Source organism: Hyaena hyaena, unplaced genomic scaffold (assembly GCF_003009895.1).
Source record: "Hyaena hyaena isolate Hyena2069 unplaced genomic scaffold, ASM300989v1 scaffold_61, whole genome shotgun sequence".
Taxonomy (NCBI): domain Eukaryota; kingdom Metazoa; phylum Chordata; class Mammalia; order Carnivora; family Hyaenidae; genus Hyaena; species Hyaena hyaena.
Genome location: NW_024080693.1, coordinates 1,804,858 through 1,820,890, shown reverse-complemented (window position 1 = coordinate 1,820,890; position 16,033 = coordinate 1,804,858). Strand labels below are relative to the sequence as shown.

Sequence of the window (16,033 nt, the reverse complement as noted above, 5' to 3'; positions counted from 1 at the left end):
CTGAAGCCCCCTTCATGTGAGTGATTGATCTGGCTCTCCAGTTTGATTTGGGGATGTAGGTTTGATGTTAGAGTATTCCATTGAAAACAGCCATACTTTGAACAGTGAAAGGCAGCTGGAGAGAAAAAAACAGAATGTAATTAAACTTTGTGGGTTTTTTTTTTCCTGATTTGCATGAACAAAAGCTAACATTTGCTCGGTTAACATCATTTCAGAGCCTGTATGGCTACTTGACCAAGTAGGTGTGTGAACGTTGTAGAAAAAAGCAATACAAGTTTAGTTTTATGTTATGAAAAGCAATAGAGCAGTTTTTCTCAAAAATTCAAGATGAACGGATTAACGTGACTGCTAGGAACCGCCTTTATTGCTATGAAAGATACGTCACAAATCAGCAGCAAATGCAGAAGCTGAAAGAGCTCTGTTGCATACTGTCCATTTTATAAAGCAAGTGTGCTAAGGAGGGCACATTTCAGAGGTCACCTGGGCCTTGCTTCCATGTTTGATATCCCCAAGATAATTTTGTTTTCTACAGAAGGAAGCTCATTAAATAAGGTTTGCTACTCCACCCCTCCTCTTGTTCTTTTAAGGAAGAGTTAACAATGATAAAGCATAAGTTTGTTTCTCAAGGTCAGTAATTGGATATTTATACTCTCAGATAATTGAGTACTTATTCAATGCTTTATTCATGAATCAATTTATGATATTTTTTTAAAGGATAGGGGAACTATTTAAAGGATTGAAGGAATACATTAAATAATTTCAGGTCTAAAGATACATAGCATGAGTGGCTCTTTTCACGAAATGTTTATTACAGTTTGAAAAATAGAGGTAGGTTAGAAGAAGCTTATTCCCTAGAACATACCATGTTTAGTGTTTATCATCTTCCCCCAGTAAAGTTGGATTTGTGGAATAGGGATCTGCTGTGGTAGGGAAAACATAGATGGAAATACATTTCAGACTGAGTGTGCCAGATTCCAGGACCTAGCTTTTTGAACACCGGCATCAGAGAATCTATAATGATGTAAATTATAATTTTCATTCACTTACACTGTTTTTTACATAATATGAACTACGGTATCTAAGAATAGTAATATGATGATTCCAGAATGTCTTCCCCATCCTCCTTACCAATTGCCTCCATATTTTGTTAATGACTTAAAATTTAAATTTCATAAAAGCATCTTAAAACCAAATTGACTAATAGGTTTCACTTTAAATTTTCAGTTTTATAAAATTGAATATTTCTTGTATCCACTTGCCTACAAGAGTGTCTTTCCACTGAGGTTACATTTGTCAAACTGAAATTCATATGTGAAGTTCTGCCTCATTTCACTAAGAGTATGTTACGTTCTTAGAATAAAAAGAAAATTATTAATCTTATATAATACTATTAGCTTTTAGGTAGGTGTCTAATGCAATTATAGTTCTTTTCACTTGGGAGACGTTTTTATACTGTCCCTATTTTGATTCTCACTAATATTATATAAGAATTGGTGGTGTTTTTTCTTAAGTTTTAATTTGTGTGAAATAAAAGGAAAACATTAATTCTGAAACATCAGTGCAAATGGAACTAGCTGTCTCCATGTTTTAAAATGGTTGCTATGGGGTCGCCTGGGTCGCTCCATTGGCTAAGTGTCTGACTTTGACTCAGGTCATGATCTTGCAGTTTGTGGGTTCAAGCCTCGTGTCAGGTTCTCTGCTGACAGCTTAGAGCCTGGAGCCTGCTTCAGATTCTGTGTCACCTTCTCTCTCTGCCCCTCCCCCACTTGTGCTCTGTCTCTCTGTCTCTCAAAAATAAACAAATATTTAAAAAAAAAAAACATTTTAAATGGTTTGTTATGGAAAGTTTAAATATCCACAAAGGCAGAGAGAATTGTATAAAACTGTAATACGTACCCAGCTTCAACAGTTATTAGCCTTCTATTGTTTTTGTTTGCTGAAATTTCTTAAGACTGTATTTTGAGAGGCTTTTTTTTCTTTTAAGTTGTAGTTCTGGACCCTGTTTCTACAGTGACAGTAGACTTTTAAAAAAACAAACAAACTAGGTCATGTAAACCCAGTCGACCTCACTTTATTTCAGGAAGTGGAGCGAGAGATCTCATTCAGAACAGAATGTGGACTGTATTACTCCTACTACAAGCAAATGCTGCAGGCTCCGACCCTCATGCAAGGTAATCACAGCTGATGGCGTTAGTGGGACCTGCTTCACCCCAGCCAGTATTTCTGCCGAACATACTTCTGCACTGCAGCATTTTAAGTGCTTTATAGAACTTGTGTAGCTTTCCTGTGAACTTGCGTGGTTTTTCCCTGCCAACGTCATCAGCATTTGGCTCGGGAAGAAATTCTGTAACACTTAATGTAACTCTCCTCTCCTCAGCCCTGTTCCATCTCTGAATTTATCTGGTTGTGATTTCCTGGTCTTGCTGCTGGTTTTCCTCATGATCATTTTGGAAAAAGTCTTTGCAGGTGAAGGAGTAGTGTCTAAAAACAGGAGGCATTTTGGTAATGCGAACAAAACTTACAGCTGCCCTCGTCCCCTGTGTTCAGTCCCTTACTCTGCAGTTGCTATTTTCCCACATTTTCACTGGTTGTAAGTGGTTTAGAGCCCGCAGCCTTTACCTTTACTCCGTCTAAGAGAAGCCCCAAAAAGAGTCTCTCCTACTTAAATATGTTTGATAGGCTCCCCATGACCACGCATGACAGCCATTTGCTAGGTTGTACTTGGATTCAGATACATTTTTGGCAAGTATTCTTCATAGGTGATGTTTTGTATTTCTGATTTTGTCACAGTGGGAGACATGAAAGGTTATCTTTCTTTGTGTGCCATAAATATTAATCAGTTGGTTCCTATGCAATAAGGCTAATGACCCATCAGCTTTTCACTGAATGGTTTTAGCCACCATTGATGCTTATTGCCTGTATCCACTATCTTAGTAGTCAACAAAAGTGACATTCTGCATTCCTCTTGTGTTTGTTAGCTGGAACTCTGTTACTTAAGAAATCTTTTCCTCATCAACTATCTGGTGACCCTGAGATATGGTTTATACAGCAAAGGCAGAATCACTGTTGATTTTCTTTCTACAGTTGATCTTCGTTATTCATGGAGTCCATTTCCAAACTCAGTCACTCACTAAAATGTATTTGTGACCCCAGAATCAGTATTTGTGGTGTTTTTTGCAGTCACTCACAGGCTTATGCAGAGCAGTGAAAACTTTTCATCACCTGCCTGGCCTGTTCCCAGCTGAGGTCGGACAAGGCGATGCACTGCCATCTTGTCTCAGCTCTCCTTCTATGGCGTCCTGTTCACAGTCCACCTAAGGCCCAGTTTTCGCATTTATGCTTTTTGTTGGTGATTTTGCAGTTTAAAATGGCCCCCAGCATAGTGCTAAAGTGCTGTGTGGAGTTCCTAAGTGCAAGCAGGCTGTGAAGAAGGCACACCAAGAAAACATGTTTGTCAGATAAGCTTTGTTCAATTAGGAGTTAGAGTGCTGTTGGCCACGTGTTCAACGGTAGTGAATTGCTAGTATATGTTAAAGAAGATGTCTTTAAACAGAAGCACGTAAATCAAGGTGACGTGTCAATCAGTCGATGACCAGAGGCTCATAAGGACATAACCTTGTATTCCCTACAGGGCTCAGTATTTCCAGTTCAGTTTTCACTGCAATATAGAAGATAACTACTGATAAAAACGAGTCAGTGAGCTCTCAAAGTTGTGATTTGCTTCTCTAGCATCCTCTAACGTGGTGGTTCTTATGGAGGGTCAGTTGTGTCCCTAGGAGACATCTGGAACATGCAGATACGTTTTTGGTTGTCACAGCTCAGGTGGGTTGGGAAGGATAGTGCTACCAGAATGGACAGAAGTGTGACGGATATTGCTAAACATCCTACAATGTCCCTACAACAAGAATTATCTGGCCCCAAGTGTCGATACCAATAGTGTTAACAATGAGAAACTCTGCTCTTAAAGGTAAATAATGAGTATTGTCTTTCTGTCATCACAAACTCAGTGGTTCATCTGTTTCATTTCATTTAAGTCATTTGTTAAGAACTTCCTCCTAGAAAATTCCAAACATATAAAAGTGTAGGGAGAATCCTCTGATGGATTTCCACATGTCTGTCACCAGCTACCACAGTTACCAACTCATGACCAATCTTGTCTTCTCTCTACCCACCATTTTCAGGACTATTTTGGAAAAACCCCAAGACATCATATTCCGCATTTGTAAATATATATATCTGTAAATTATATATATATAAATATATCAGTAAATTTCTCTAAAGGGTGGCCACCCCTTTCATAAGTATTACCACGTTACCATTATCACAGCTAAACACAATTAGGAAATGTCTTGCTATCAGATATCTAGTCAGTGTTCTCTTTTTCCTGATTGTCTTGCAGATTTTTAATACAGTTTTTGAGTTCCAAATAAAGTCCACACATTGCAATCATTTGCTCTGTCTCATTGTTTCCTTTAATCTATAGGTTTCTTTCCATCTTTTTTTCTTGTAATTTTTTGTGGAAAACCCAGATTCATTTGTCTGATAATTTTTCACTTTCTGGATATTGCTGGAGTCCCGTGGTGTCATTTCATGAGTCTCTGTTGCCTGCATCTCCTATTGATTGGTAGTTGGATCTGGAGGCTTGCTCAGGTCTAGGTTCTGTCAGACACGTGGTGGTGCACACTTCCACATCAGAGCACATAAGTGCACTGTCTCTTTCAGGGTTAAACTGATCCATTACTAAGTTCTCATTTAGACTTTCCCCTAATGAGTTAGCACCATTGGTGATCATTCCCTAAATCTGTTAACTTGGTAAGGGCAGTAATACTTGAATTCTGTAATTCCTTCCATGATTATCAGATGGAATTGATGTCTAGAGAACAATGATTTCTCCTCAGCTGTTTGCTAACTCAGAGTTTCAGCTCCTTTTTTTTTTTTTTTTAAACATTGGGGTGTGTGTATCCCCCTTTTTTATTTCTGAAAGAGAGAGAGTGTGTGTGTGAGAGCAGGGGAGGGTCAGAGAGAGAGGGAGGCACAGAATCTAAAGCACACTCCAGTCTCCGAGCTGTCAGCACAGAGCCCGACGTGGGGCTCAAACCCACGAACTGTGAGATCATGACCTGAGCCGAAGTCGGACACTCAACCGACTGGGCCACCCAGGTGCCCCTCAGAGTTTCAGCTCTTAAAGGAAAGGTTGGATTGCTCCTTTCCCTGTATTTTAGAGAGTTGCCAGTCTTGCATCCCCTAAAGGGTTTGATTGTTATTTATCATCATAAACATGGGTTTTTAACATCTTTGATATGTTTCAGTCTTCTGCATTATTCTTCTTATTTAAATTGTCCAATCTTTGGTCAATAGGATGCCCTTCAGATTGGCTGCTTTTTGACATGATTCTAATAGTCATTGAAAATGCCCTTGCTTTTTGGCGTGACAAGCTATTTCTGATCCACATTGTGTATTTCCTACCCTGATCTAGGATCCACCATTTCTCCAAGGAAGCCAGTTCTCTTTAGTGGCTATTTAGAGCCCACAATCTGGATGATGGTAGGGGTACTTTTTACTACTAGATTGGTCCTTGTTTCCAGTCCTTTTTAGTGAGAAGAGGTAGGAGCTGTGAATTTCTTTTCCAAAGAAAAAATAGGAATATAGTTATTTTCAGTTCAAAGTTAGTATAACAGGGTTTTTACTATTTTGCTTTTATATTTGTATCTCTTTCCTTATATTGAAAATTTATGTTTCTTATGATACTGACATAATCATTTAGCTGTTTTGTACAACTGTGCATATACACACAGTATGCATACACACGCACACACACACACACACACACACACACACACCATTCAGTGAAGCAGTAGTTAGATTGCTTCTAATATGATTACCTGAAAACAATTTAGGCTGTCTTTGTAGTTCTTTTTGTCCTTAAGATAAAATCAAGTAGGTGTCTATATCTATCTATCTTTATCTGTATCTGTATCTATATCTATTTTTTTCGCATTCCTCTATCTTCAAGCCATTGGAAAGAGTTCTTTCTCTGTGACCAAGCCACCAACTTAATAGGTTTATTTTACTTTGCTTTTGGTTTTTTAAGGATTGCTTTGTAAAAAAAAAACTTTTGTTTTTTTTATACTTCTACAAAAAAGTTTATTTACATGGTTCCAGAGTCAAACTGTAAAAAAGGGACACATTCAGGGAGGTGTCCTTCCATCCCTGCCCCCTCCATCTTGTTTCCTTCCTCACTCTTTAGGTAACCATTCTTTTTAGGTTTTGTCTAATTCTTCTACTGTCAGTATTTTTTCCCCTAGTCTCAGCATTTTTAATATAAACAAATACTTTATATATTCACATATTCCCCTTGATTACTGTATACGCTGTTCTCCTTTTTTTGCTTTTTTTGGTCATTTACCAAAAATCTTGATCACTCTGCAGTAGACTGTAAAGAGACTCCTTAGGGGCGTCTGGGTGGCTCAGTTGGTTAAGCGTCCGACTTTGGCTCAGGTCGTGATCTCACAGTTCGTGGGTTCGAGCCCCACGTCGAGCTCTGTGCTGACAGCCAGCTCAGAGCCTGGAGCCTGTTTCAGATTCTGTATCTCCCGTTCTCCCTGGCCCTCCCCTGCTCATGCTGTCTCTCTCTCTTTCTCTCAGAAATAAATAAAACATTAACAAAATTTTTTTAAATAAAATAAAGAGACTCTTTATTCCTTTTGCAGTTGCATAGTACTCCATTTGTGTGTATACCCATAGTTTATTCAGGTAGCTTTCTTGTCTTCATCTGCTCAGGCTGCCATAACAAAATACCATAGACTGAGTGGCTTAAAAAACAAATTAATTTCCTACAGTTCTGGAAGCAGGAAGTCTGAGGTTAGAGTTCTAATCCGGGTCCTGGTGAAGAGCTTCTTCTTGGCTTGCAGTTAGCCACTTCTCTCTGCACCTTCACATGGAAGCCAGACAGAGAGCTGGCTCTCTGGTGTCTCTTCCCACAAGGGCACTAAGCCCATTATGAGGGCCCCACTGTCATAACCCTGTCCAACCCTAATTTCCTCCTGAAGGCCACAACTCCAAATACCATCACTTGGGGGTTAGGGCTTCAACTTAGGAATTCTGGGGGGACATGGACAGTCTGTGGCAGTCCTGTGTTAGTCTGGCAGGACTGCCACAGCAGGCTGGGTGGCATAAACAACACAGATTGCTCTTCTCTCACGTCTGAAATCTGAAGTCCAAGATCAAGGTACTTCCAGGGTTGGTTATTGGTACAGCCTCTCTTCCTGGCTTGTAGATGTCCACCTCCTTGCCATGCCTTCACTTGGCCTTTCCTCTGTACGTGTGCTTAGAGAAGGCCAAAGAGCTCTCTCTTGCCTGTTCCTCTTCTGAGGACACCAGTCCTATCGTATTATGGCCCTATCTTTATGACCCCTCTTCACCTTCATTACCTCCTTATAGACCCTGTCCAAGTACATATTGGGTTTGGGCCCTAATATAGGATTTTAGACAGATGCAGTGCAGTCCAAAACACCTCCTACTGATGGACATTTGGTTGCTTCTGATCTTTTGCTTTTAAAGATAGCACTGGAGGAATGACCTGTGACCTGTGTCATTTTGTCTTTTTGCCAGTCTGTCTTCAGTACTGATTTCTAGGCCCAGATCAAAAGGTAAACGCACATGTAATTTTGCTAAGTGGTGCTAAATTTGCTTTCCCAACTGTAGTGTATGAGAGAACCTAATTCCTTAGAACCACACTAACAGGGTGTATTGTTAGACTTTTTTTTTAAGCTTTTTTTTTTTTTTTTTTTGAGAAAGAAAGAAAGAGAGAGAGAGAGACCGTGGGGGAGAGGGAGAGAGAACAGGAGAGAGAGAATCCCAAGCAGGGCCCAATGCAGGGCTCGATCTCGCTAATCATGAGATCAGGACCTGAGCCAAGATCAAGCGTCAGACACTGAAATGACTTAGCCACTCAGGTGCCCTGGTTGTCAGACCTAATTTTTTCCCCCAAGCTGATAGGTGAGAAATGGTATCTCAATGTAGTGTTAATTTGTACTTACAGTAGAAGCAATGTTGAGCATCTTTTTATATGTGCAAGGACTGTATGCATATTTTCTTCTATGAACTATCTCTTCATACCTTCTGTTAATTACTCAATTTGGTTGCAGTGCCGTATGACCTCAACATAGCCATGGAATTTCTGTGGCTTATTTCTTGCTTTTATTACCCAGCCTCTACTTGGAACTGGCTGTTGTCATGACAGAGGGAAATAGCCACACTGCTGGTGGAAGCAGGCGTCATCTTTTCTTAAAAGATGTCACATCCTCTCACACTGCCATTGGTCAGAGCAAGTCAAATGGCCAAACCCATCTAAGGGAAGTGGGGGAGGCTACTTACACCCCCAAAAGAGGTATTGTAGGTCTCATGGCAGGCAGACAGAGCGGGGATATAAAATCCTCTTGCCTAAATTTTTATAAAAGAACATATGGGCTTTTATTTTTTCATTGTACTCACAAGAATTACAATTTACCTCTGTTTGTGTAAACATGTAAATATCCATCTAATATACAGTAAGCTCTTTGAGGGTGGGACTATGTTTTTTGCTTATTATTCTATCCCCAGTGCCTAGCACATTCTCTGACACATGCTAAACAATCTATGGATAGTTTTAAATGAATGAATAATTCATAATTATAATTATTCTTTCCTGATCTTTCAAATATCAACCTTAGGTTTTCATGGCTTAATATATGATAACAAAACTGAGTCTATGAGAACAATCAACCTTCTTCAACGAATGAATATTTACCAAGAAGTTTTTCTCAGTATTTTATATAGAGTTCTACCCATACAGGTATGTTATGTTCGTGACACTGAGTTGTTAATATCACATGAAAGTCAAAATCTGCTATTTTAAGCTGAAACTTTCACATACGTTATTCTGATCTTCAGCTGGCTTGGTTAAAAAAAAAAAAAAAAAGCACCAGTATCCCAGTGTTCTCCAGATATGTGTGAACTTTGCTTTTTATTTATGTTTTTATAAGATTTTTTTTACATAAGATGCTTCCTGGCCTATCGTCTATGTGTGCAGTCTAGAGGCTGATATATATTTTCATTTAGAAACATGTAATCACTCCTCAGTTATCTTTGAAATTTAAAAATGAGAGATTAGCAAATGACAGTGACCACTTTGTGTGAATAAGGCAGTCTTGGGCAAAGGTAGATGTAAAGTTTGTCTAAAGAATGAAGCCAGAGGCCTCGAGGGCTTCATTTCCCTCTTCCACTCTGCTGGGAGGAAGAAAGACTGCTGACACATTTTTGCACAGAAAGGACTGATGTATGTTTATTGCTTGTAATTAACACCAAGATTCCAAATATTACATTGCCACTGTCATAGATTTTTAAATTTTTTTTAAGTAGGCTCCACACCCAATTTGGGGCTTAAACTCATGACCGTGATTAAGAGTCCACATGCTCTGGTGCACCTGGGTGGTTCAGGCAGTTAAGCAGCCAACTCTTGATTTTGTCTCAGGTCATGATCTCATGGTTCATGAGATCGAGCTCCATTGCTGACATCACGGAGCCTGCTTGGGATTCTCTCTCTTTCTCCCTCCCTCTCTCTCTCTCTCTCTCTCTCTCTCTCTCTCTCAAACAAATAAACATTAAAAAAAAGAGAGAGAGAGAGAGAGAGAGAGACAGAGTCACATGCTCTACTGACTGAGCCAGCCAGGCACCCCTCTACTGTCATTTTTTAAAAAGTGACAGTGAGAAGGATTAAGGTTTCTGTAATAAATATTTTTTATTGTTCCTTTCTACAGAAATATTTAGAGCCGGTTTATTTTTATATTTACACCTTGTTTGGACTGCAGGCAATCTATGTCACAGCCCTTTACATAACCAGCTGGCTCCTTAGTGGCACATGGCTGTCAGGACTGCTGGCAGCTTTCTGGTATGTCACAAATAGGTGAGTTGGAATCTGTTTCCTCATCTCCCTTTCAAAGATGAAGTTAAGATGAAGTTACTTCATTACCAGTTCAAAGGAAGTTGTTTTGCCACATTTGTTTATAGGAGAGTATTTTCTCTTTGGTTTATGTAGTGGTGTGTACTTGTCTTACTTAGCAAGGTAGAAAGTCCTGCTTGTGTATATTTCCAGCTGAGGAACAGAACATTAAATTATAGGTCAAGAGAATCACCATGATAATTCCAGTTCTATTACAGTTTGATGTGTGATCAATATTTCTCCAGCCTCATATCTCATCTCTTAAAGACGTTTAATGATATCTTTACTATTAACCTTAATAGGGCTGTGTGTTGCTCATAATTAACAAAGCACAAAGGACTATTCAGATGCAAGGAAGTTCTTATGTTACTTAATTAGTATGTATTATTCTAAATACAAGAGCACAAAATAGCATTTTAAAAAATAGTCAAGATATACTGATTTATTGCCTGATCTATAGTAGCAACACCAGTATTCAGTACAAGTCTTAATACTTGCTCTAATATTGATTTTATATTATAATCCTAAGCAAATTACTTTTTATTATACCCTTATTGAGTGCTTACTGTATGCCAACCACTTTACAAAATGCTTTATATATATTAACAACTCTATAGGGTAGATACTATTATCACCATTTTAACAATGAGAAAATTAAAGCTTAAAAGATTAAGTTTCACACACACACACACACATTACTTAAAAAGTTAAGGCATGTATATTTATATATTGATAAAGTCTCACACACACACACACACACCCAGCTAAGTCTCGGTCAGAATTCATATGCAGGGTATGAAAACACCCAGAGTATGCTGCCTCATAACATGTTAACATATCATCCCTGCTATGAATCAATGAAAGTCAAATTTGTTGTTTTATTAAAGTAAATAAAAGACATGGATTGAGTGTCCGGTATTTGTGTGGATGCTTTTGGTACCTGGTATACAAAGGTGAAAACTCAACTGTACTTGCCTTCTGGCGGTTTACATTCCAGAGGGACAAGAAGCTTTCAAAAAGTATCACCAACGACAAACTTAAGACTCATACTGAAGCACTAGAGAAATACAGATGGGGAGAATACAAAACGTTGCCAGTTTTGCATTCGTGAAGTTGGCGGGAAATAAACACTCAAGGCAGTTAGGCATGGGTACTCCTGGGTTTCAGAATCACACTGCCCTGGGTTGGATCCCAGTTCTACCACTTAGCTAGCTGCATACCTGAGGACAGGTTCTTAAATTTTCTCAGTGCAAGTTGGCATTACAGGGATAATAATGATGAGGACAAATCATTATTGTTGAGAACTGATAACCGGAATCTAAATATCTGTAATGTCCTATATCTTTCACTTTAGGAAATTTTTCAGGTAATTATAGTAAAAATGATTACTTTGGCCATTTTTGTTTTCTCTGTGCAGAATAGATACTACAAGAGTTGAGTTTACCATCCCCTTGAGGGAGAATTGGGCTCTTCCATTCTTTGCAATTCAGATAGCAGCAATTACGTATTTCCTGAGACCAAACTTACAGCCTCTTTCTGAGGTAAGTTTTATAATACTTTATGTATATTTTTAACTCCCCAGTTCTGTCTAAGAAACTTCAAAAAAAGTGACGTGCATAGTGCCCCCTTGCATGGGAGCAGTCTTATTCCGTGACCAATGTTTTAACTCGAGTTAAATGAAGTTTTCTTCTCCTGAGCCCTCTCTTACTTTGCAAAGAAAATGTTTTCATTTTTGATGTTAAAATTATACTGTACATAATCTGCCCTTAAATAGTTGCAGCAAACCCACACACAGTTTCTGCGAAACTGTCAGAATTCTTAAGCCATTGCTTTTGAGATGTGATTCGGTGCATTATCGCCTCCATAATCCTGTTTAGGACACGCACCTTATGTGAATATTTCTGTGCACCGTGTCACTTTAGGATAGTTAGAGCTTAAATAACAAGTGCAAGGGCTTTCAGAGCAACAGTTTATGGTTTTTCTATTTGGTTTACACAGACATTGGCTGCTTTTGAGAAAACTTGTCTGCAAGGCTTCTTATTACTAGAGACATGTAAATTATACAAAGGCTTTCTCTTTACAGAGGCTGACACTTCTTGCCATTTTCGTATCAACTTTTCTCTTTAGTCTGACATGGCAATTTAATCAATTTATGATGCTGATGCAGGCGTTAGTGCTCTTCACCCTGGACTCCTTGGACATGCTGCCGGCAGCAAAGGTGAGCTGCACTTCTCCTCTCGGGGGAGACCATTGTCGTTTAGTGCTGTGTATCACAGAGCGAGCCCCAGAGATACGCGTGCTTCGCAATGATGTTGAAGCCGTTTCTTAGCTACCGTATGAATCTGCTGTGGCCCGCTGACATCGAGTAATCTGTGCAGCCTCATTTGACCATCTTAACTTTGATTCTGTTTCTTTTACATTAAAAGATGGAGTCTAGATGTCTAGATCAATTGTCCTTTATAGAGATGACTTCAATTTTAAAATCGAAGATAGCTCTTGTAAAATGTCTGATGTATTGCCTTTACCCCCAAGGAAATCAATGGGTATACAACACCTTTCTGTGGTATTTCATAAAATTTTCGCAGTTATATTTAACAAGTGTGGGAATCCCTGGTGCCTGGCCAGAGGTCACATGGGAAATGGCAAGTTTAAGGAAGCCATCGTGTGTCTCACGGTGTGTGACAGCGGTATGGGCTGTTGCATTCAATAGCAAGGTGTTTTTCATGTGCAGAGATGTGGTTTAATGTATTGTGTATGTTTTAAAATTTGTTCGTTGTTCCTAAGTAACAGTAACTAAGTATTCTCCCAGTGTAACAAAGTATTGTCTCCGATTCTAAGGCAGCAATAGAGTTGAATACAGAAGAGTCACATTCATTTATTCCATGTCAGAAGCAATGCAACAATCGTTAGAGACTGACTGAACCTGAATTAGGAAACATTAAAGTCAGCCAGCAGTTGTCCATTGTGCGTTTCCTGGGCAGCTAGAATAGGAGAGGCACAACAGAGAATCGCCACCCGTATGAAACATTGTCCCACCCTCAGGGGGGGTTGTTACAGCATGGGAGATAAAGATATAGACCACTAGAACAACCTAATGTCTGTCTGTAAGGTTAATTTGTAGTAGTGGGGAGTGCTAAAATGTAGAATAAGGTTCTTTTTAGGCTTGAAAGTTTTCACAGAAATGGGAGGCTAGGGCTGGGCCACAAATGAGAAGAATAGACTTTGGATGGAGTGTGAGGGGGCGGGATATGAAGGTAAAATACAGGAAGGAAAGCAGGTCGATAGAGCAAAGTAAAGTGGTGTGTGTGTGTGTGTGTGTGTGTGTGTGTGTGTGTGAGAGAGAAAAGTGCATGCATATGCTACTAGGTAATAATTCTAGCACTCCAGGCACCTTGAACAGCCTCGTGTACAAATGAAATGAGTCTGTTTATATTTGCTTCTCCTGTTTTGTAACTTTTTGTTCTTTGGTCATGGTGACTTGTAGGCTTCGGGGAAGGGGAGCCTGAATGCCTCTGTTCCTCTGGGCCACACTCCTGGGCCAGCGCTCGCTCGCTCGCTCGCTCTCTCTCTCTTTCTCTTTCTGTATGTAATAGCACATTTCCTCCCTTTCCAACAAGTACTTTCGAAAGAACTCTGTACATTTTCACATAAAAAGTTAACACATTGAGGTATTTTGAAAACAAATACACAAAACTCTTCTGTAGTGTGATTTCACAGAAAAGTCTAAAAATGTGCTTTCCCTTTCACTGACACGTTAACCTCTAGAGATTTATGCTAAGGAAATAATCAACCATGTTCATTTTAGTTGTACTGTAATAAGAAAAACCTAGCTGGAAACAACCTAAGTCAATAGCAGTAGAGTATTATTAAATAAACATGGTCTGTCAGTGTAACAGATATTACATAACCAGAATTGTCCCTGTCTCTTTTTTAAAAGTAAAACACATAGGGAAAGTGACAAAAGTTTCTGGAAAGATATACCTCAGAGTATTAGCAATCAGCTATGTGATTGGTGTTCTTAAATTCTTTTAAAATAGACAACAGAATAAAAGATACAGTTTTGGCACATGGGCACACGTGTGCGCGCACACACACAAAACTAAAGAATAACACAGTTGATTTATGTCATATTCAGTGCTACACTTTGTTAAACTTTTATTGTTGAAACTATGTTAATGTTAGTGGTAGTCATTGTAAGTATCAAAATTGAAGGAGGAACAGCTTAGTAAGGGAAGAATCCTGAGTTGTAAACCCAAGTTGCTGTTATCAAGTATGAAAATCGTTAGCTCTTTGAATTTCGGCAGGTGGTTTAACTTCTTGGACCCTTCGTGTCTTTATAAATTGGAATCACTGATCTCTGATCGTGTCAAATGGGAGAGTCAGAAAAGTTGGTACAGAAAAAGGTAGTGCAGACTCCGAGCCTGATGTGGTGACAGGAGGCAGTATCCTCTTCAGTATGTGTCATATTTTCATGGTCAATGGAAAGAAAATCTGCAACCATCAAAAGCTCAAGTTTCACTTAGAAATGTGTATAGGCTTTTAAACTATAGAGCAAAACAGCAGCTGGTATTATAAAGCATACGCTTTTACTGTATTAAAGTCCAAGAATATGGAGGCTAATAAAGTTTTATTAACCCATTGTGAAGACAACAAGACCCATTAATGATCACTACCTAAGAGGAAATTTTACAGTAATTTACAGAAAATTTATAGGAAATTTTCCATATGGTTCCAGACAAGATGGAGTAAATGCACTTCCCCCTATTCCTTCCACTAAGTACAACTAAAAACCCTGGACAATATATATAAAGCAAACATGAGAAGATTTTATGTGGTGAAGAAAAGAAAGCAGGCTGCTTACAGCCCTGGTGACTGGAGGAAGAACATGCCAGTGAGGTCCCTGGATTTCCTTTTTGCCTCCTGTATCCCAGAGTAGGTGCTGGAAAAGTCAGCAACCAGGAAACCCCAGTGGACTCCATCAAAAGTCCCAAGATAAGCCAGAAGGACCAGAAAGGGGGAGGCAGGATATCTCCAGCAAGATAGAAAACCTTTAGACATTAATTGTAGTACTTTAGCCAAACACCACAGAAAAAAACAACAGCTTCACTCCCACCTCCACTGGCAGAAGTTCAGTGGGGAAGCTAGACTTCCACCCTCACCCAGCTGTAATAAGATACTCCTCAGTGCCTACTGGGGCTGTGTCAGTAGAAATCTACTGGGGAGGCAGTGCTTTCACTGTCTCCCAGAAGCACCAGTGAAGGCCACATGGAGAACCTTCAGCCCTCATCCAGTAGTAGTGAGATATCCCTTCCCCTCCCTGACAGGATGGTGTCAGAAAGGCCAAGAGAGAAGCCGGGGTTTTAACCACCATTCAGAAGCAACAAGCCTTGGGGCACCTGGATGGCTCAGTTGGTTGGGTGTCTGACTCTTGATTTCTGTTCAGGTCATGATCTCAGTTTATGAGTTTGAGCCCCACATCAGGCTCAGTGCTGATAGTGCAAAGCCCGCTTGGGATTCTCTCTCTCTGTCTGTCCCTCTCTCTATTCCTCCCCCACAGGTGCTCCCTCTCTGTCTCTCTCTCAAATAAATAAACTTGAAAATATTAAAAAATTAAAAAAAAGTAACAGGCTCCCTTCACCCAACCGCCCCCCCCACCCCCAACAGTGTCAGTGAAGGCTGTGTGAGGAGCAGTAGGTAGGCATCCCTTCCCTTCCCAGCCAGGATGGTATCAGCAGAAGCCTTGTAGGGAGCCTGAGCATTCACCACCTCCCAACAGTGAGACACTTCTGTCCCCTGTCTCCCCAAATCAACAGAGGCCAAGTGAAAAATCCTATCCATCTGGAAATAATGACAGAGCATCCTTCCACCACTGGCATGGCATTGGTATAGTGTCAGAGGAGGCCCCCTGACACACGAATTTAAGTAAGATCCAGAGTCCAGTAACATAATACAATGCAATTGAAGATTGCTTCTTATACTAAGAACTGGGAAAATCTCTCTTGAGTGAAAAGAGACAATCGACAGATGCCAACAGCAGCACACAGAAGTTGGATT

The 16,033-nt window shown here is 39.7% G+C and overlaps 1 protein-coding gene across 4 annotated transcripts in view; it reads left to right on the top strand.

Moving 5' to 3' along the window:
• DPY19L3 (dpy-19 like C-mannosyltransferase 3) overlaps window positions 1–16,033 on the top strand; it is a 78,637-nt gene that overhangs the window by 25,469 nt on the left and 37,135 nt on the right. For 3 of the 4 annotated variants that reach the window (XM_039231915.1, XM_039231914.1, XM_039231916.1), the window contains exons 4-8: window positions 2,081–2,171; window positions 8,712–8,833; window positions 9,798–9,943; window positions 11,397–11,520; window positions 12,063–12,197. In XM_039231915.1, coding sequence (XP_039087846.1) covers window positions 2,081–2,171; window positions 8,712–8,833; window positions 9,798–9,943; window positions 11,397–11,520; window positions 12,063–12,197 — 618 coding nt within the window. The remainder of the gene's footprint in view (window positions 1–2,080; window positions 2,172–8,711; window positions 8,834–9,797; window positions 9,944–11,396; window positions 11,521–12,062; window positions 12,198–16,033) is intronic. The other variant, XM_039231917.1, reaches the window with a different exon arrangement.